General features: G+C 40.8%; 1 protein-coding gene across 3 annotated transcripts in view; it reads left to right on the top strand.

The window, feature by feature from the left end:
- The window catches only part of LOC110678315, a 109,476-nt gene that overhangs the window by 35,428 nt on the left and 51,331 nt on the right, over window positions 1-22,717 (top strand). For all 3 annotated transcript variants that reach the window (XM_021851012.1, XM_021851013.1, XM_021851014.1), the window contains exon 2: window positions 9,192-9,534. In XM_021851012.1, coding sequence (XP_021706704.1) covers window positions 9,508-9,534 — 27 coding nt within the window. In that variant the 5' untranslated portion in view covers window positions 9,192-9,507. The remainder of the gene's footprint in view (window positions 1-9,191; window positions 9,535-22,717) is intronic.

Raw genomic sequence — 22,717 nt, 5'->3', positions numbered from 1 at the left:
TACCTGATTTTTATCATTTTAAACAATAACCTTTGAATGGTTCGACGCTAAAAGAGTCGACTTATCGTATGTTCACGTTGTCTGATAGGAGATTTTATGAACTGAGGGTACATGAATCGTATCACTTACCAAGGTGAATCCTGATCATGCAGCTATGATCCCTCCCACTAACAAAACTCCTTCCTATGACAACCATGGAGATGTAGACGTGATCTCGGTCTCTAGTAACAATTGATGCCATACTAACATTCCTTCCCATCCCCGATGACCGTAAGTACGTGGCCGGCGCCGTTATTGACTTTTAAATGTCTGGAGTTCTCGAATTGAAGATGGAAAGCTACTCCCAAGCTACATCTCTTGGTTCATTGTGCAACTTCGATTGTTCTGGTCAATCACGGAGTAGCAACTACGAAATGTACGGTTATCAGTGCTTATGCTTATGCTGCTAAAGTTAAATCATGAATTGAAAACATTCCAAAATGGCCATTTAAGTTATGAGATGCTCGATTGTCATAACAATAGCCAATTTTTTTGAAATATACAAATACCATTAAATTTTAAAGATAACGATATATTTTTATGTGCCTGGCAACACTTTTTGAGAGGAATTGAGATAAGTTCAAAATAAAAAAAGTTTGAGCGGAATCGAAAAAAAAATCAACAAGTTAGGAGTACTCTTCAACTGTAATCCAGCTTATCATTAAGGATTGAAAATTATGTCGTAGCGGGCAACACTACTCAAGTCAAATCGATAAAACTCAGTATATAAAATTTTCTGTACGTTATTTAAGTCGAACCCCAGCAACACACATGTTATAATTGTGTATTATCAACTGATATATGGCCAAAACTAGTCATATATAAGTTGATAATACACACTTATAACATGTGTGTTGCTCGGGAATCTTGAACAAAGTTTAAAATAAAAACATTGCGTTCGGGAAAGCGAAACACAACATTTTGTTATGCTGGCAACACTGATAAAATGGTCAGATCTTCTATAAAAACATGGTTACCGTCAAACGGGGTATCTTGCAACAGGGGTGAAACTTGCAACACTTCGACATGTAAGCGAATTGTCGTTTCGTTCAGCCTTGAATTGAATTATTATATTTTATTCCGCCATTTATTGACCTTAGATGTACAACAGAAGATTTTGGCGAGGGTTTGGGTATTGTTTATTTTTTGGTTGGTTTGCTGGAGGTGAAAATCATATGACACGTTGGATTGTGTAAAATTAATGCTGAAAAAAGTTCCTCGTACAACACAAACGGTAGAAATATGTCATTCGAGGCATTTACTATTAGTAACATTACTTAGTAGTGTACAAATTGACAATATAAAAGTTTTGATATTTTGATGGTTAAACACTATAAAAATTCAAAAACGTTTTTGACTACCCTTGTGGGGTAACTTGCAACAGCAATTTTGATCTCAATTGTTTGATATTTCTCGACTTTTGTCATCGAAAACACATGAAAAGGCAAAATTGAACGTATATTTGTTGACTAACATTAAAATTTTTGCAGCTCAATCAATTCAATACACATTTGGTAATAAATATTAATAAATCACGTTATTATTAGATTTAGTTTTATTTTCTTCATGCAAATAATGAATAATTTTGAAAAAACTGTATACAAATTAACTTTCAGATCTACCACTGGCAACGTTCTCCATAAAAAATGATGAAAGTTATGTCACCAACAGAAACCATTTTAAGACGTTTTGTGATACGTCACATTGATTAAAATATGTATAAGTTATGTGAAGTATAACCTAAAATACCATTGTATTTGTAGAAAAGTTGCATTAAAACGTTTCAATTGCTTTCCAATAAATTCAAGACTTATCATAGATCTACGCTAAAATTTCCTCGTGTGGACACCTTATGCAATGCCAATGAAGTTTTCAATGGCATTGATTCATTACTCATAATTTAATCAATAATAATAAGTTTTCTAAGAGTAGAGTAGCATGTTTGTGATTATTGTCATACTTTTCCTGCATAAAATTATCAAATGATCATAATAACACGATTTGGGTTAAGTTTTCAATAGTTTACTTTAGATAGCACTGTGTGTTGCATGTTACCCCACATCAGGAGTAGCATTAAAAATGTATATTTGTCGTCTTTCCTGATCCCAGAAAACAAAATACTGACAAAATTAAAACAGCGTGGTATTCTTTAAGTGGCGATTAGGGTACTAGATGGTTTTTGTTTCATCTGTATCCTCAAATTTTTCATCCATATAACTTTGAAGTTGAAAACTGTTGCAAGTTACCCCGTTTGGTATAGGATAATATAGGAGAGCCAGAGCTTATAGGATTTAATTGATTTGGGGCTGATGTTGAATATCTCGTATGCGTTAAGATATAGTACAAAACTGTCTTCAGTACGATCTATTTTAAAAAGTTAGGGATCATCCTTTTAGTTGAGACCTTGGCTGGTAGGGGCGCTTTTTTGAACTTGCACTATATGAACCTTGAGGAATATGTATGTAACATTTGGAACTTAAGACATTTCTAGATCCTGGCGATTTGGAAAGTTGGTGTCTTCCGAAGAGTTGTTCAATAGCTCAAGGGCTGACATGCGGTGATCGTTGCACCACCAGGCAGTGCTAGTGAGCATGAAACGTTTATTTTGCCGATATCTCAGGATCTTAACCAGATAGAAATATGGTGTCTTTAGTAAAGTTGTTTAGTGAGCTATCATTGTTAAAGCTAGTTGACTCAAAACTGGCATAAGTAAGGCTAAAACAAAGGCATTATCTTCATAAGTAGTCTAGATTCTGATATATCTACAAAACAAAATCCACCTGTTGGCAAAATCTCGAATCTCTTGCATGAAATAATGATAGTCCTTGAGCTTCTGAATATTTTTCTCGAAAACGCAATCTTCTTGAGTGGTCATGATCCGGAGATAACCGCAAAATAAAAGTTTTATGCTCACTAACGCCGCATGGTGGCTGAATTTCAAATTACATCCCTTTATAATGAAGTTTGAGCTACTGAACAGCTTTGACAAAGATGCCATCTTTCAAAATGATCAAGCTCCTGAAAGTGAACAATTTTGCCGAGTAAACCAACCACCCACACAATTTACTGTTCAAGAATTAGATAAAACAAATCACGCGGTTACATACTTTTGTTTTTGAACAACCATCTGAAAATCTTTGGAAAATGACTAATATATATTATATTTACTATAAACAGACAAAACTTCTGGTTATTTGTAGTTCGTCATCAAAATTCCAGCCAATTTGGACATCTAGAAACTGAGATAAGGACCTCCGAACTTGAATATTTTGTAAAGAAAGATACCATTTGATCGTGACGCTAAGTGAGACAGTCAAATTATTGCGCTCCTCATCTTAATTAAATAGCTGATTATTTACACCACGAATAAGTGCTAAATATTTGAAAAAATCGTGTTTGTGTACCTCTGCACCGCATATCGCAGTTTTCTAATCCAATTTAGTAAAACTGGATGAACTATACGAACAAATAGTATGATTCTCTGCTACACCTCAACGATCATTGCATTCGCCATTCTGCTGCTGTTGCTGCTCATCCCGAAATAAACGTTTCTTCACCCGCCGCTTGCCATCCACCACCCGCCACCGCTACCCGCTATTTGCCACCCACCCTTCGACAGCCACAAAACGCCACCACTGTTTGCCCCACCGCCACCTCCGCTGCCAAAAATATTGCTCATGCTGCTTCAAAATAACGAACGTTTGTTATCGCAAGACCCGTCCATGTAACGTTGGATCAATAAAGCTGACTTGCTGCGCTGTGTTTCATTTCTACCACCCCTCACCTCCTCTGACGCTACGTCCGCTGCCATCAACGATCGCTCGATTCCATCTACCAACATCTTCACAGCAGCCAAGGTGAGCAAGATACATACAATAGATTGTTGTCAAATTGTTGCTCACACTAGAGGCCACGTCGCTCAAAAAAATTGTACAGCGCCATCTGGTTGTGAAAACGTGCACCAAAACTGCTAGATGCCAGTTAATCAATCCAGTGTTGCCTCAAACTATAAGATGAGCTGTGGTAATGTTACTACATCTAATGTGATATTAGCCACATTGAAAAAGGGGCTTGATTCATTTACTGACCAGATATCTGCAAGCCAACAATTCATGTCCTCTAAATTCGATACTATTCTCGATGACTTCGCGGAATTGTGCAATGAAGTTCGCTTGCTGAAACGGGATAATGTCGAACTTAGGAAAACTGTTGTGCAACTTGAAAGACAACTCGAATCTCACATTTGCACGGTACATCGACAGGGAAAACTGTTGGACGACTTCAGTCGAGAGTCAGTTTCATGTAACGCCATAGTTACTGGAATTCCCAGAGTTCCACACGAAGAAACTGCAAAATTGATTGAGAAAACCTTCTCTATTGTTTCTCCTCACATCGACATGAAACAAGTCAAACACTGTGAGAGACTGTCTGTTACTAAGAGCCATCACGAGACTTCTCCAATTCGAGTGGTTTTCAACAACGTTGATGCTAAACGAAAATTTGTTAAAGCCAAAATTGAATACGGCAGACTTTGTGTTGGGTCCATTACACGTTGCCACGGCAGAGCTGATCAAGTTGTCTCTGTAAGGAATGAATTATCTCCACTGAAAATTGAACTTTTGAATGAGCTAAAACATTCCCAACATGCCATAGGCTTCTCCTATGTGTGGGCTAGTACTGCTGGCGACATCCTAGTAAGGTTCAACAAGTCTTCAAAGCCCATCGTCATCAGGACTCGAGCAGACTTCCATAAACTCACTTCAAATCAGCAATCAAAGCAGTTGTGAAAATGTACGACATGACCATGGATAACATTTTAAAGGAAAGTAACATTTTTGTCGAGCCACCAATTCAGCGATCAATTTTTGCACGTGAATCCTGCTTTAATATGTTGCAAATCAATATTCGCGGCATGAATAATATTGAAAAACTTGATTCATTAGCCATATTTATCGATAACTTGGGTACTCCTGTGGATATCCTGATAATTTGCGAAACGTGTATCAAACAAGACAGGTCGAGTTTCTACAATATGAATGGATTCTCCTCTATACACTCTTGTCGTACTCAACATGCTGGAGGCTTGGCTGTTTATGTAAGGAACGGCATTGGCTACGATATCATAAGCAACTCAACTATAGATGGTTATCACCATATCAACCTACAGATACCAATGGACAATTCCGTTTGTTCTATTCACGGTATATATCGCCCTCCAGATTTTGATTTCGTTCGTTTCCGAAACCTCCTGGAAGAAATTTTGGCTTCGTCGAACCTTTCCAAACCAATATTTATCTTTGGTGACATGAATGTGGCGATCAACCGCGACAGACGAGACAAGGAAGAATACATGGACCTTCTACAATCATACGGCATGATAGTTACAAACTCTAACATTACACGACCTGAGAGTGACAATATCTTGGATCATTCTATTGCACGAATCGATGACATCACTAGAATAACTAATTACACCATTAGCTGTGAACTTAGCGACCACAACTATGTTCTAACATCTTTGAAAACATTTGTTGCCAGTAACCGTATGCGAACATTGACGAAGACTATCATTAAGTACGAAGTTGTCGATAGAAAATTCAATGAGTTCCTGACAGTCTACGATTGGGCCAATGCGAATCCTAATGAAAGGCTGGTAAAAATTGCAGAAAAGTATATTGAGCTTCGGAACGCGAATACAACTACCAAATCTATGCACGTTAAACTGAAAAAAGAGGGATGTCCATGGTTTAATTATGACATGAAAGTCCTTTGTCATGCAAGGGATACTGCGCTGAAGAGATGGAAGAGAAACCGTACGAATGATCATCTCGCCGAAGTTCTGAGATTAGCCAATAAAAAACTTGTGGCAGCAAAGAGGAAAGCCAAAAAACATTATTATGGTCAATTTTTTAATGCCGGCAATCCCAAAGAACTTTGGAATCGCATTAACGGTCTGCTGGGTACCAACTGCCAACTACGTGAAATCATGCTGCATATTGACGGTAGGGAGGTTTCTGATGCTGCACTTGTATCTAATCTCTTCAATGAATACTTCACCTCAATTGGTAGACTACTAGCTGAGAATTTGTCATCATCAAACAACATTAACGCTCACTATACTATCAGAGAGGTTCCAAATACATTCTTCTTGACTCCTGCAACATCGCAAGAAGTTTCCAATATCATCTCTAACATGGATAGTTCAAAAGCGACAGGATACGATGGATTACCAATCACCGCTCTAAAACACCATTGCACGGTTTTATCTACAATCATAGCCGATGCCTTCAATGATTCAGCTATTACTGGAATATACCCCGAATGCCTTAAGAAAGCGATTGTCTATCCAGTATTCAAAACTGGAGACCGGAAACTACTTAATAATTATCGGCCAATATCCGTGTTACCGGCAGTTAACAAGGTTTTCGAACAACTGCTCACCCAACGTCTTCTCGAATTTTTGGATTCTAACTCTTTCTTCTATAACAAGCAATACGGTTTTCGTAAAGGCTCCTCAACTCAAATAGCCGTGCTTGAACTAGTAGATGAGCTGTCAGATACTATTGACCGTCATAAAAACATTGCTGGTTGTCTGTTCTTGGATTTGTCAAAGGCTTTTGATACGATCGACCACGGATTTCTTCTGAAAAAGCTTGAGGCGTGTGGAATTCGAGGTCTTCCTAACAACTTGCTAAGGAGTTACCTGCAGAATAGGAAACAAGCTGTCATTGTTAATGGATGTCGGAGTAGTGAACTTAGTATTGAAATCGGGGTACCCCAGGGAAGCAACCTCGGACCGCTGTTGTTTCTTATTTATGTTAACGATCTGTGTAACTTACCGCTTAACGGTGTTCCTAGACTATTTGCTGATGATACAGTTCTCTCTTATACTGGGCGGACTCCTCAAGAAATAGTTGATAAGATGAGAGAGGATCTTCTTATTGTAAGTGAATACCTAGAAAACAATCTGCTATCACTAAATGTTGCGAAAACTAAATCTATGATGATAAGAGGACCACGCACTATTCTCTCGGAACATACAGGTATCATGTTTAAGAACGAGGAGATTGAAGAAGTTGAATGTTTCAAACATTTAGGTATCATTCTCGATTGTAACTTGTCATGGAAAAATCACATCAAACATCTAGTCCAAACTTGTGCTCCGATTTGTGGCATGCTTAGGAAACTATCCTACTTTCTTCCTAGACACGTTTTATTAAAAATATATTATGCTTTTATAAATAGTCGTTACCAATATGCATCATGTGTATGGGCCTCTGTAGGTGTCAATCAGTTAAAAGCATTGCAGGTGCAACAAAACAGGTGCCTAAAAGCCATATATCGCCTTCCATTTCTACATCCTACGATAAATCTAACCTCAATTGTAATCCATAGAATTATTTGTATCCAAGATATACATCACAATTTTGAGTTACATAATGTATCACATCAGTACGAAACCCGAAATTTGGACCGTATAGTTGCCTCGAATTTTGCGTCTGAGATAGGTAGAAGAAGATTTTCGTCCATTGGACCTCGCATTTATAACAATTTGCCTAGTAGCGTAAAAAACTGTGAATTTATTACAACATTTAAGAAGAATTTGAAAAAGTATGTGCTTGATCATCTAGGTAGATATCTTTAAGTAGACGAATTATATCAATCAGCATGTAAGAATTATTAAAACAAGAACAACAACATTCTCGGTACTTTTGAGACTTTTTAGAGGAGCTTTGAGTTCATTAAAGTCTTAAAAGTGCAGTGCCGCTATGTATTGCAATAGTTATGCTTAATAAATTTGAATTTGAAGATTAAACTAACTTTTGTAACTGACTGTATCATTATTCTAGCCGATAGATTCGAGATTTTTCCACCAGGTGAAGCTAGTGAACTTGAAAGTTTTGTTTTGCGGATATCGCAGGAGCTTTAAAAGATGGCATCGCCATCAAAGTTGTTCAGTAGCTCAAGCGCTTTCTTTTTAGAGTCATGTAATTCTAAATTTAGCCACCAGGTTAGTTTAGTCAAATGTTAGTATGTCACTGACTCTATCTCGGGTTACTGAAAAACTTTGCCCAAGACGCAATCTTTCTAAGTAGTCAGAATCCTGAGATATCAGAAAGAAAAAAAAAAACAAAAGTTTAATGTCCACTAGTCCACTCTCAATGATCACCGCATGTTAGTCATTTGTCTACTAAACAATTTTGCTGAACATAATGACCTTCTATTTTGGTGTCTTTTTAAGATATTGATAATTTATAAAAACGGTCGTTCATCCGAATTTCGGTTGTGAAAAGGTGGTCGTTTAGAAGAACCGTCAAGAAGAGGTTGGAGTGTAACAGTAATTAAAAATCTTTTGATTGATTTTTTACAAATATTTTTATTCATGGTAGTTAATATTTGTACATCTACCCTATTATACAGGTGCACGGACCATAACCTACCTTATGCCGTCTTATCAACAGCAACCACACAACTTGGGCAGCCAAATAAATCTCTACACTGGATTTTCCTTCCATCTGTGTCTTGGAGTATTTATCTTCTTCACTCGAAACAATGTTAATTTGCTTTCATATATTGCATTTTTCCACACCTAAGCGCGAGCACCCGATTTGCACCCGTGATTGCCGGTTAAGTGTGACTTATCGGTGAAATTATGTAAAAGGCTTCACGCTTTGGATCCGCCTTGCACTGTGCCTTCAAAATTCGTGTTCGCACCAGTTCCGAAAAAACGTAACCAATTCATCAGTGCCGAGCACTGTCCAGTTAAGGCGAAACCACACGGCGCAATCGATTGAAATTCATTCCGGCATGCCATGATGAAGCAACAGAGACATTAAACCAACCGATGATAAAACGCAGCCTACTTCAGCTCATTTGTACGGCATTCATGCACTTCTGGTCCGTTTTCGTCTTGTATCACGTCCACCTGCTACTCGTTTGGAAAAAGCTTAAAATAGCCACAATTGCCAAAAAAAAAACTGCTCATTCTATCACGCCACCTCTCTATCGCTTGTTATGCATGGTTTCTCCCCGAAAACTTAGCAGCATTTCTAATGAAACAACTTAATCGAAGAAAAAGATTTGTTTTTCTCCCTTTCGTTTTTTTTCTCGTCTCCTATTTTTTGCCCCCAAAATTTTCCGCAATTTTCTAGATTAAGCGCAAGATGAGCGTTAGCCAGAGGAGCAGTCACAACCGACGAGGCTAATGTCTGTGTTTTGTACGCCAAAAGTTCTTGCAAACGCGCAAACGTAACCAGGACGGAAGTCACTCAAGAGTGAGAAGAAGAGAGAAGAAAAAAGAAGATCAGATCAGAGAGATTGGGACAGAGATCGAACGGAAGCAGACGCAACAGGTTCGTCACCTGTGTTTGGCCCCCGGAAGTAGGCCAGACGAGTGTGAGGGCAGAGCAGAATCCACCCACCAAACAAGCGGGCGCTGTATGTAAGCAGGAGTGAGAAAAACGCCACATGCGCGTATTCACCATGATGTCTAAGGTAAGTGGCAGTGATTATCTTTTTATGTACCTAAGTTATAAAAACATGATCGTAGCTAACGGAGGTAGGAATAGATCCTATCACTATTCTTGTTTGCGTTCCAATGCTCTTTCGATCTAAAAATGTTTTGCATTTCCGTTTACGCCAGCAAAATCAAGTGGGCCATGGATTCGAACGAATGGGATTCGATCGAACCCAAGATTGATTGAAGGGAGGTTCAGTGATCTAAGCAGTCAGTGGGTGCGAAGTGAGGTCAGCTACAGGGAAGGTAAAAGTGACAGCTGGCGAGCTGGCTAGCTGGCGAGTATGTTTTCATGTGTCGTTTCTATGGGAATGTTAGGGATTGTTTACCATAGAAAACAAATCCTACCGGTAAGTGAAAATTTTCTCCCGCATTTCTGAGTAACGTATACCTTCTTCGTGTGTTATAGAGGATGTAAAATGGAAGTTTTTTATTAATTAAAGTGAGGAAAGCTACTAGGAAACTACATTTCTTTTATGACTAGTGAAATTAAAAGCCGAATGAAACGAGGTGGAGTGTGGCTGTGAAAAATGTTTGGAGGTACGTCTTGAGTTAGCACCTTCAAACCAAAACAAACTCGCCAGATGTCACCTGGTATTTCAAAATGGTGAATTCAACATTCTGACACATAGATACCTTGATCGAACCTTGGATCCATCGTAAACAGGAATGAGGGTGACTATTATTTCAGATGTTGACCGATGACATTTCGATTGACTCCACTTATTTTGAACTTCTTCCTCATACTGAATTTTGATTCATCTTCGAGATACTAAACTGAGGTTTGGTGAATAGACTTTTATCGATTTCCCTCTCAAATCATTATCAATTCACTTATGTCTCATTTTTGACAAACTTTCAGTTATTTCTCATCTCCTTTGACGTCCTTTTGAAAATTCACGCTAGATTTTTTCTCGCTTCCACTCGAAAAAAAACCAAAACCTTTCGGTGATGAAGCAGTGTTGTGGCCAGAGCTCCTCCTGGATTTTTTTTACATATATAATATTATTGAATTAATTGAAAATTTGATCATTTTTTTAGTATTTATTGTGATAGTAACGAGCAGATTTGACATTAATGTATTATTGGAACGATTCAGAGCTTCTGTAGCACGCCGTTTTACAGGTTATGCGAGCTCCGAATATTTGTTAGGAATGTGGATTATTAGTAAGTAATTCGAGTAATAAATTCAATTTAACTTACAATTGGTCTCCTAGTTTTAGTTCAGCGTTAAAGCAACAGGATGCAATGTGGGACAAAACCTCAAAGGCGTCCCAAATCACTTGAAAATAATAACCTATTGATTTTCCTCGATATCCGATATCATCTCAGTGAAAATAAACGTCAAAATTAACATCGATTTCCTAGTGATGTTTGCCCCTATTAATTTTTTTCATCCAATCAAATAAAAATGCTTTTATTATAAAAAATTTGGTTCTATTACAAAAATTTGTACATACACCAAAACTAAAGATACAAATTAAACTTCCTATAAGTAGTTTCAGTTTAATTTTAAACCAGTTTTGAAACAGGATGCAGTTTTGAATGATACTTACTTACTTATTTGGCTTTACATCAATTATCTTGATAAAGCCTCGCCAACAATATTTCGCCAATTCCCTCGGTTCATGGCCGCTTCTCTCCATCCTCGACTGTGACCCACGCTCTCCAGGTCCTGGTGTACCTGGTCAATCCACCTAGCTCGCTGCGCCCCACGCCTTCTTGTTCCGACCGGATTCGTAGCGAACACCATTTTTACAGGGTTGTTGTCCGGCATTCTTGCAACATGCCCTGCCCAGCGTATCCTTCCAGCTTTAGCTACCTTCACGATACGGGTTCGTCGTAGAGTTGAGCGAGCTCGTGGTTCATCCTTCGCCGCCACACGCCGTTCTCCTGCACGCCGCCGAAGATCGTCCTTAGCACTCGGCGTTCGAAAATCCCAAGAGCTTGCAAGTCCTCCTCGAGCATAGTCCACGCCTCATGCCCATAGAGGACTACCGGTCTTATGAGCGTTTTGTACATCGTGCATTTGGTGCGGGGGTGAATCTTTCTTGACCGCAGTTTCTTCTGGAGCCCATAGTAGGCACGACTTCCGCTGATGATGCGCCTTCGTATTTCCCGACTAACATTGTTGTCAGCCGTCAACAAAGATCCGAGGTAGACGAACTCGTCCACCACCTCGAAGGTATCCCCGTCTATCGTAACACTGCTTCCTAGGCGGGCCCTGTCGTGCTCAGTTCCGCCAACCAGCATGTACTTTGTTTTCGACGCATTCACCATTAGCCCGACTCTTGTTGCTTCGCGTTTCAGGCGGGTGAACAAATCTGCCACCGTTTCAAATTTTCTCCCAATAATATCCATGTCGTCCGCGAAGCAAACAAATTGTCCGGATCTCGTGAAAATCGTGCCTCGACTGTTTAGTCCGGCTCTCCGCATGACACCTTCAAGCGCAATATTGAACAACAGGCACGAAAGTCCGTCGCCCTGTCGTAGTTCCCGCCGAGACTCGAACGAACTGGAGTGTTCGCCCGAGATCTTCACGCAGTTTTGCACACCGTCCATCGTTGCTCTGATCAATCTTGTGAGCTTCCCGGGAAAGCTGTTCTCGTCCATGATTTTCCATAGCTCTATGCGGTCGATACTATCGTATGCCGCCTTGAAATCGATGAACAAATGGTGCGTAGGGACCTGGTACTCACGGCATTTCTGGAGGATTTGCCGCACGGAAAAGATCTGGTCCGCTGTCGAGCGGCCGTCGATGAAACCTGCTTGATAACTTCCCACGAACTCGTATGCTATAGGTGATAGACGACGGAAGAGAATCTGGGATAGCACTTTATAGGCGGCGTTTAGGATGGTGATTGCACGATAATTTTCACACTCCAGTTTGTCGCCCTTTTTGTAGATAGGGCATATAACGCCTTGCTTCCACTCCTCCGGTAGCTGTTCCGTTTCCCAGATTCTGACTATCAGCCGATGCAGACAAGCGGCCAACCTGTCCGAGCCCATCTTGATGAGTTCGGCTCCGATACCATCTTTGCCAGCGGCTTTGATGTTCTTGAGCTGTTGAATAGCATCTTTAACTTCCCCCATCGTGGGAGCTGGTTGATTTTCGCTGTCCGCTGTGCTGACGTAGCCATCGCCTTCGCTGTCCTGACCTTCTGTGCCTGTGTTCTCTGCGCCATTCAGGTGTTCATCGTAGTGCTGCTTCCACCTTTCGATCACCTCGCGTCCGTCCGTCAAGATGCTCTCATCCTTATTCCGGCACATCTCAGCTCGCGGCACGAAGCCTTTGCGGGATGTGTTGAGCTTCTGATAGAACTTCCGCGTTTCTTGAGAACGGTACAGCAACTCCATCTCTTGGCATTCCACCTCTTCCAGGCGGCGCTTTTTGTCCCGGAATAGGCGGGTTTGCTGTTTCCGCTTCAGTCTGTATCGTTTCACGTTTTGCCGCGTACAACCCGCGCTGCATTCTTCTCCTCTAAAACCTCCTGGCACTCCTCGTCGAACCAATCGTTTCTTGAGCTCCGTTCCACATATCCGACAACGCTTTCGGCAGCGTCGATAATGGCTGCTTTGACTGTCCTCCAGCAGTCCTCAAGAGGGGCACTATCGAGCTCGCCCTCATCCGGCAACGCTGCCTCAAGATGCTGCGCGTACGCATTGGCGACATCCGGTTGTTTCAGCCGCTCGAGATTGTACCGGGGCGGGCGTCGGTACCGTACATTGTTGATGACGGATAGTTTTGGGCGCAGTTTCACCATCACCAGGTAGTGGTCGGAGTCAATGTTGGCGCCACGATAGGTTCTGACGTCGGTTATGTCGGAGAAGTGCCGTCCATCGATCAAAACGTGGTCGATTTGCGATTCTGTCTGCTGAGGTGATCTCCAGGTGTACCGATACTGGAGGCTGTGCTGGAAATAGGTGCTACGAATGGCCATGTTCTTGGAGGCGGCAAAATCTATCAGTCGTAGGCCGTTCTCGTTCGTCAGCCGGTGGGCGCTGAACTTTCCAATCGTCGGTCTGAACTCCTCCTCCTGGCCAACCTGAGCGTTCAAATCTCCTATGATGATCTTGACGTCGTGGCTTGGGCAGCGGTCGTACTCGCATTCGAGCTGCGCGTAAAATGCGTCCTTGTCATCATCAGTGCTTCCGTTTTGAATGATGAAACAGGTAAATTATAATAAAACATGAAAATGAAATTTTCACCTCTGAGGGCAAAAAAGGGCAAGAAAAACCATAGTACGTTTGAAAGTATGGATCATTTTTTGCATAATAGTGGATGACTCAGTTTCACGAAACACTTCACATAAAACGGGCAAAATTTTGAAAATTAATCAAAATTTTGAAGAAAGATTTTAAAGAACAGTTTTTGTTACAAGTCACAACCTTTCATTATAAAAATTGAATAGTTGGTATTAAATTGAAGGCTTAAGACAATGTTTTTAAGTGAAGCCTATTGAGCTCAAATCGGCTTTGATTTCGAGATACACTGAGATACACTGCTCATGAGAGCATAACTGTTCCATATGGAAAAAGTAGCCATTTAGAAAACAATGTTCAAAGTTTGAAGTTTGCCTTTCCATACAAATGTTCATAATTTTCTAGAACATTTCAGTATGCAAATTTCAATAAGCACAAGCGCACAGATTACTTGTTTTGCCATTATTGATTAGCAAAAAAATATAAACTTGAACTTAATTTAAGTTTTGCAGTTGCTTTTGGGATTCACAGTTCATATAGAGGCTGCTATTTTTCAATATTGGACCGCACAAACGTCATATTTTGTCACAACGTTTTCAAACAAAGTGTGTTTATTTTGATATGGGTAGTAAAGTATATATTAAAATACATTGTTGGTACGAAAATAAATATGGGACAGTAATGCGTTTATGGGAAGTTCAGCTGTTTGAAATTCAATAGGTAAACTATGGACCAATGCACGAGTTCACTAATTTGACTTTTGAGCGATGCCATATTCAGTCGTTGCCATGGTCACATCAATAACACGGCTCCGCGCAAACGTCAAATAATGAAGTCGTGCATTGGTCCATACTGCCCATAACTGCATATTTGTAATATTTGAAAAAAGTAGGCATTGAGTAAATCGAACACCAAGCAGGCCAATTTTGCTGACTTTTCACCATTTGCGATGCTGCCAAAAATCGAAAACAAAAGTGATTAGTCTCAAATTTTGGAAAATCGTCACTTAATGGTACAGAAGACTATAGAAAATATTAACAGTTGATTTTGAGAACATAAAATTTTGAGGTTTTGTCCGGCCATCCGCGTGACGGCTTGAATTCACGATCCATATTTTTTCTTATTACAAATTCTGACTTGGTTTTGAGAAGAATGATTAGCAGATATTACGACAGTGCTATATCTGTCAAGGTTTGACTGATTATCAATTGATAAGTGTTGGTGAAGACGAGCAGGGTTGTCTGCGATCAGATTACAGTGGCGTAGGTTGCACCCCAACATCCCCCGACCCGTAATGCACGTCCAGCACTTCCGGTGGTACTGCGTTACCTTCAACATCACCTCGATCTTCTGGCTTGATATCCAGGATGGCAACCTTTGCCATAGGACGCTTTAGTACACCGCTAGGTGTCTTAACAAGAATCTGTCTGCACCGTTATCGGGAGTCGTAAAAAATCAGGGTTATAATTATGTTTTGAAAAATGCAACGTCTAGATGTGGAAATGCTGATCCGAGATATTCGCCAAAGTTGAAGCATGGGTTGAGAACTTTCCAAAATTGCCGTTCAAGTTTTCATATTTTGGTAATAGATGACAATACTGCTCGATTGTTATCAAAAGAGCTAATTTTATGAGGGTGTGATATGCAAATATCAATAAATTTTAAAGGTAACGAAACGAATGTTCACCAAATTTGAAGGGAGTATTGCATGTTTTACAGTCAGCCGAAGTACTAATGTTCATGTGGCTGGCAACACTGTTTAAGAGGAATAAACTTCAACTGTAATCCTGTTTTTCATGAAGGGTCAAAAATGTTGTCGTAGCTGGCAACACTGCTCAAGCGAAATTGCGCCACCAGGCAGTACAAGTGTGCATGAAACTTTTGTTTTGCCGATATCTCAGGATCCTGACTATTTAGAAAGGTGGCGTCTTCGGCAAAGTTGTTCAGAAGCTCGAGGACTATCATTATTCCTAGCCAAGAGATTAGAGAATTTTCCACCTGGCAGCGCTAGTGAGCATATCATTTGGTTTTGCGGGTATCTCAAGATTCTGACCACTAAGAAATATGGCCTCTTCAGCAAAGTTGATCAGCTCAAGAGCTATTATTATTCTAGTCAATAGAATCGAGGTTTTTTTCCACCAGGCGGCGCTAATGGGGATGAAACTAATGTTTTTCGGATATCTCAGTATTTTGACCACCTAGAAACATGGTGTCTTGGGCAAAATTGAGCTACTCAACAAGTTTGCCGAAGACGCCATCTTTCTAAGTGGTCAGGATCCTGAGACAACCGCAAAACAAATGTTTCATGCTCACTAGCGCCGCCTGGTGGCAAAATGTTGAATCTCAAGGCTCTTTTAATGATAGCGCTTGAGCTACTGAACAACTTTGCAGAAGATGCAATCTTTCTAAGTAGTCAGGATCCTGAGATATCCGCAAAACAAAATTTTGATGCTCACTATTGCCGCCTGGTGGCAGAATTCCGTATTTCAATGACCACCACATGTTAGCCCTTAATCTACTGAACAATTTTGCCGAACATCATGATCCAATGTGCTTTAATAGAGGTGAGGAGATGATTCTGTATAATACACAACTGATTGTGTGTATTAGTGAATCGCTTGTTTTTTTTTGAACACAGCAACCCATTGCATTGTGACTATGTGTGACGTCATACAGTTTGTTTACGAATGTTTCTGGGGCTTTGTTGATAGCAACCCTTGCGTTACCAAGGTTGTTCGAGTGTTGTTAATCAAACAAAAACATGAAAAAATCAGATCGGGAGGATAGCACGGGAGGTGATTTATGTAATTTAGTTCTAACTTTTGTTTTATTTTAGGATGGAATTTACAATCCAGGACACAGCACTTTGGAAGGCGCCACAAAATACTTAGCCGTAAATCACTTACAGCAAATGAATGTAAATGAGCATAACGAGTTTATCGCGAGGAATACTGTGTCCATGAATGCTGTGTCGAAAGTCAATATGATTGAAAAAAGAGGGAAAATTAGTTTATTCCGCAAATTTATTTCCAACGAATACTATTTCTGGAATTTATTTGAACGAGTTTTGAGTCTAGGCGTTAGCTGTAGATTTTTTCCGGTTTGATTTCGACTTCTACCACGATATGGAGGCTTCTTTACTCACTCAGAGCATTTCATTGAAACCGTATGACGTCACCCATTTCCCCTCAATATTTGTTTTGGTTTTACACATTACTAATACAAGCAAACAACGACTTTCTCCTCACCTCCTTTATACCACATTGATCATGACCCTCTATTCTGAATTAAGATATTGATCATTTATAAAAACGGTCGTTAATCTGAATTTCGGTCGTAAAAAGAACCGTCGTAAAAAAACGGTCGTAAAAAGAGGTTGAAGTGTATCTTCGAACCACTTGGTACGGACAGCGATAGTTGGGAGGTATTCCCACACACATCGGTGCTAAAGTTGATTCACTAGATTCGTCGTCAAACGCCAGTTAGTCCTAAGGGACTCTGGATGCTCTGGGATGGTCATTGGGGATTGAGCGAACTGTAACCGAGTTTGAGAGCCAGTTGCGAATAGTGAACCCGCCTCGCTGGTGCACCAATTTCACCTCCTCTACCACCTGACATGCTTCATCCTCGCTGTCAAAGCTATCCAGGTAATCATTGACATAGTGTCGACGCACGATCGCCTCCTACAAACTGCACCAAACATGGCGACCTTGTTGAGTCGAACGTCGCTACGTCGATTACGAAGGTTCCTGGAGATTTCTTGCTTTCACTGGGCCAAAGAAATAGCTGACTCATCGGGCATCCCGTCGGATCTTAAGCTGATGGAACATTTCCATGATGTCCCCCACTACGGCGATCTTCTGTTCTCGATATCCAGAGAGCACTTCCGGGAGTGGTTGCACTAAATCTGGACCTTTTAGCAGCATGCTATTCAAGGAAATGCCGCATCCCACACGATTCGGATCTTGTTTGGCTTCTTTGGGGTTTGTACTTTTCTTACTGGGAGGTACCACAATCTTCTTGAGGCGGTGACGGTCAACTCATCCTCCGCGGCCTCGTGGCTGTACCCCTTGCTTTGATACTGCTCTATCTGACGTACGTTCTCGAATAAGGCTGGACCATTGTTGAAGCGCCTTTCCAGACACCTTAGCCGTCTCACTGCCATAGCGTGGCTATCGGGAAACTCCACGATGTCGTAGCGCCACAGCAAACCGGTCTCGAAACCACCTTCGATCCGTCCTTCTTCTCAAGTAATGCTCTTGCCCGCTTGTCTTCGTCCGAGTCAGGACTCCGATCCACCGAAACTCCTACATTCTTCACCGTGAAGCATTGCTTCACTAGCTCGTGCAGAGTATTGTCGGAATCGCAACCACAGGTGTGCAAATTACAACTCGCGATGTTCGACCCATTCGGCATTGATCCGTAGATTGCCCATCCGAGACGAGTTTTCACTGCTCTTGGTTCTCCTACTCGACCTTCTCATAGTTGTTGAGTGACGGTAAGATCGTATTCTTGGCTCCAATGAGCTTTGGATTCGAAATCCGAGACTTGCAACTTTCGTAGATGCTTGAAACGATCAGCGTTTGAGCCGGTAGGGCTAAGGAATCCACGGTTCTAACGTCTGTCAGAGGTTATCGTTTACCTCCTCCGACGCTCGAAATCTCGACCTCCACCTGGCATGAACCTTCCTCTTCACGGCTGATGTTGCTGGTTAAGGTTAGCCAGAGACGCATTTTGGTTTGTTTGGCCTGCAGAGCATCTGCTATGCTCTTGACCGTGACCGAAGAACCTTCATCGATAAAGGCCAGTGTTTCGACTCTCTTTCCTTAACTCAACAGGCGCACCGGTAACATACGGAACAGCTTGGAATTCTGAGGGTAATGAGCATTCACACCTTCGGTAGGATTTTTGCATGGCGACATTTCACCTCCTTGTATTGTCGACTTGATTGCAGGCGATGAACTTGCTGTTGCATTATGCAGAAGTAGATGCTGTCGCGATTGACACCCTTGTACGTCACAATGCGTGTAGGACCGACATGGGTTTCTTCAGTGTTTCCCGAGACATATCTGATAAAGGTAACGGGTCTGAATAACCTTCCACCGATCGTCACAATCCATCTTTTTGAAGATTCGACATTCCTTCACTCGTTATCCGGATTTCCACATACCAAGCAGATAATTTGCGATGCTGCCTTCACAAACTCAATTTTCGGCTTCATCTTCTCCGCTATACTGAACGGCGTAGCGTGAGCATTCACGAATCCTTTCTGCTTCTTCTCCTTCTTCGGTTTGGCCTCTTCGGATCCAACGTGAGACCGCTGCTGATACCAGGTTCGTCATGAAACGACTGGATACGTGGAGGTCCGTCATCAGAAACTGCCGCTTGAATGTTACCTTATCAAGTTTTAGGTTCGCTGGGAGCTTATCCACAAGCTTCTGTAGCAAGACCAGGTTGGATAGATGAAGCATATGGCCAGCCTCCTCCAGGTGCTCGCAGAAGTTTTGCACTTCCATTCCGGAGGTCACCACCGTACACAAGTTATCCACTTTCGGTGCAGGAATATCTCGTATTTTCTGAAGCAAAGCATACATTATTTGCTCCGGGCGACCGTACAATAACTGCACGATTTGCATCACTTGTGGCACAGATGTGGCTAGCAGTAAGCGGCTGCAGACTGCTTCCAAGGCTCCACCATTCAAACAGCGTTGAAGCCTCCCAAAGTTTTCCACGTTGCTGTAGCCGCATGCTTCTGTGGAGGTGTTGAAAGCACTAAAGAACATGGGGCCACTCTTCTGAAATACCACTGAACGATTTTAACTCCTTCGGCATAATGTGTCGCGCCGCGAGTTGGCGAGACGTTGGAGACGTCGAAATCGAATTCAGGTTAACTTCTGCGTTCATGAGTCCTCTCATGGCGTACCCCTACGCCATGAGAGGACTCATGAACGCAGAAGTGGGGTCGTGACGGACTTTGGTTTCAGGTTGGCCGATTGCGCTGCAGAATCGTTACCCGTTCTGTGGCGTAGTTGGTTAACGCGCCCAGTCTAGCGTATTGGGAGTCGTGGGATCGAAGCCCACCAGAACGATTCTATTATTTTTCACAATCTTACAACTCAATTTGTCCAAATTGACTTTTGTGTCTACGACCTTCAGGTATTATCAATTTTTTGTTTTAAAAGGAGAAAACTGCTTTTTCAGTTCTGCCTTTTGAAGCATTTTTTCTTGCACCTTAATGTAGCTTAACAATTTTAATTGATGCTATAAAGGGCGTTAACATGCAGCTGATCTATGTAGGGTAAGGTCACATAAATCCAGTGCCTTGATACAGCTTGAAAATTTCAAATGATACAGAGTGTTAAGATGCAAATGATTTACATAAGACAATGTCAGATTACTCTAATGTGTTTTAGAAGCATGTATTTTACAATTGATATCCTTCAGGCCGTTAAGATGCACCTAATCTTCTTGAATTATGGTCAAATTACTCCAGGGCGTCGATACAGCTTGGAATTTTTAATTGATTTAGGGCGTCAAGGCGCACTTTATCTACATAGATTAAAATCAAATTTGTCGTATGTACCGATTAGAATTTGCAATTGATCTTAATCAGGACGTTAACACAAGATAAAAAAATTCAGTGTGTTGAAGCAGCATGAAAAATTTCGATTGATTTTCCAAAGGGGTTTTTAGATCATTCAGATCTTGCAAAGATATAGGTGAGATAAAGTCAAATTACTCAAGGGCTTTGATATGGCTTACCAATTTTAATTGATGTTGGACCAATTTTAATTTGATACAGGACGTTCAAATACACCTGATTTATTTGGAATACTGTCAAATTTCTCCTGGGTGTTGATACATCCTGTAATTTACAATTGAAGTTCTACAGGGCGTTAATATGCACTTAATCGACAAAGGATAAGGACAAATTACTCCAGGGCGTTGATACAGCAATGAATTTGCAATAGGGCGTAAAGATGCTTCAGATCTCGCCAAGATCTTTGTGGACTTTTACTTCAGGGCGTTGATACAGCTTGGAATTATCAAATTAAGCCCTAAAGGGCGGTTACATGCACCTGATCTACATGGAAAAATGTCAAATTAATCCAGAACGTTGAAACAGCTTAGAATTTACAATAAATGTCGTACAGGGCGTTAAGTTGTATCTGATATACATGCAATAAGCTCAAATTACTCCAACGCTCTGGAGCACGTAGGTTATATTTATTTTTAAAGTCAAAATACTCCAGGGCGTTTATACAGCTCGGAAATTTAGATCGATTTTCTACAAGGCGTAAAGATGCTCCAGATCTCGAAAATTAGCCTAGGGCGTTGAAACAATTTGAAAATTTCGATTGATATCCTACAGAGCGTGAAGATGCAGCTGACATACATAATAAGGTCAAATAACTACAGGGCGTTGATACAGAGACATTTCAATTGATTTTTTACAGGGCATAAAGATGCTCCCGATTTCGAAAAGATCTGTGTATAATAACGTCAAACTATTCCAGGGCGTTGATACAGCTTGATCGATTGATGTCATACAGGGCGTTGAGTTGCACTTGATCTACATTAAACAAAGTTAAAATACTCCAGGGCGTTGATACAACTAGGAATTGATGTTTTCATACCGTTAAGATGCACCTGATCTACATAGTTCAAACTATTCCAGGGCGTTAATATAGCTTGTAATTATTTAATAATATCCTACAGGGCGTTAAAGGCCACTGATCTAATTGAGACAAGGTCAAATTACTCCAGGGCGTTGATACAGCTTGACAATTTCGATTGATGTTACACAGGGCGTTGCACCTGATCTACATGCGACAAAGTTAAATTAATTCAGGTCGATGATACAGCTTGAATTTTCAACTGATGTCCCAAAGGGCGTTAATAAAAAGTCTGAGAAAAGCTTCTTAGTCGTCGACTAAGCGCGACTAAGCAGGACGACAGGGCTGGATATTCCATACAAACATCTCATAAAAAGTCTACTATCAGTTTTAAAATCTGCTAGGTACACAAAATATGATCATACTTGATTTTTTAAACTTGATCCGCTCTGACTGCACTGAAATTTTGGTCCCATATGAATATGAAAACAAAAATATAACATATGAAAAGAAGAATCATCCAGTGCCAACGAATCAAACAAATCACTTGAAAAGTTCATTTTCCCGCATTCTTCATCTTCTTCTTTTGTGGCGTTATGTCCTCACTGGGACTGAGCCTGCTTCTCAGCTTAGTGTTCTTATGAGCACTTTCACAGTTATTAACTGAGAGCTTTCTTTGCCAAAGTTGCCATTTTCGCATTCGTACATCATGTGGCAGGTACGATTATACTCTATGCCCAGGGAAATCAAGGAAATTTCCATTACGAAAAGTTCCTGTACCGACCGAAAATCGAACCCAGACACCTTCAGCATGGCTTTGCTTTGTAGTCGTGGACTCTAACCACTCGGCTTCAGCGTGCGGATTTAATTCAAAAAATTTGTATATTTTTAATTGCAAACATTCGGATGTGGTTTCAATTCTTGTGTAATTTTTTTCCGATTGTTTGTAATTTAATAGATTATACAATCTAAGTTTACTACGCTCTTTCAAAGTTGTAATTAAAATAATTAGAATATAATTTCCTGCAAAAATAACTTTGCGAATGATGTGCAGTAAAAACGACGTGAAATTACAGTTATTTTTTAACTGTGCAGCACCGTGTTCATTCTTCTACGGCAGCCCGGGACATAGATCGATTCCAGAGCTTTTAGATTGACACTCAGACGCAATTCTCGCTTCACTAAAAAGGAAATAAAACTTAGCTCTATTCAGCCATTCCGCTCAAGATTATGTTGGCGCCACTCAACTCCCATCCACCAGATTCATATTAGCAAAACTGTTACGCTTTTCGACCTAACAGCGCCATGTGAAGACGACAAAGACATCCATCGGACAACAAAC

Source organism: Aedes aegypti, chromosome 3 (genome assembly GCF_002204515.2).
Source record: "Aedes aegypti strain LVP_AGWG chromosome 3, AaegL5.0 Primary Assembly, whole genome shotgun sequence".
Classification (NCBI taxonomy): Eukaryota; Metazoa; Arthropoda; class Insecta; order Diptera; family Culicidae; genus Aedes; species Aedes aegypti.
This window is presented reverse-complemented; position numbering and strand designations above follow the sequence as displayed.